General features: G+C 61.5%; 1 protein-coding gene across 1 annotated transcript; it reads left to right on the top strand.

The window, feature by feature from the left end:
- Positions 1–63: 63 nt before the first annotated feature.
- LOC104461871 (coatomer subunit zeta-1) lies at positions 64–322 on the top strand (the record flags this gene model as incomplete). Its single annotated transcript, XM_010073606.1, has 2 exons — positions 64–145; positions 243–322. Coding segments are annotated over 2 exons (162 nt in total), but the record flags the coding sequence as incomplete, so codon positions are not given.
- Positions 323–327: the final 5 nt, after the last annotated feature.

Consider the following 327-nt stretch of genomic DNA (forward strand, 5'->3'; position numbering starts at 1 on the left):
CAGGGTCCTGGGGGAGCTCTGTGTTGGGGTGACCTGTGTCCCCAAGTGTCACTGTCCCCGCAGTACTACGATGACACGTACCCCAGCGTCAAGGAGCAGAAAACCTTCGAGAAGAACATCTTCAACAAGACCCACCGCACCGACAGTGCGTGGTTTGGGGACAGGGACACCGCTGTCCCCTCCGCAGGGGGGGCTGCCACCCCTTTGGGGACACGGCCGGTGACATCAGGGTGTCCCCGCAGGCGAGATCGCGCTGCTGGAGGGACTCACCGTCGTCTACAAGAGCAGCATCGATCTCTACTTCTACGTCATCGGCAGCTCCTACGA

This window comes from Pterocles gutturalis, unplaced genomic scaffold, assembly GCF_000699245.1.
Source record: "Pterocles gutturalis isolate BGI_N339 unplaced genomic scaffold, ASM69924v1 scaffold26832, whole genome shotgun sequence".
Lineage (NCBI taxonomy): Eukaryota > Metazoa > Chordata > Aves > Pterocliformes > Pteroclidae > Pterocles > Pterocles gutturalis.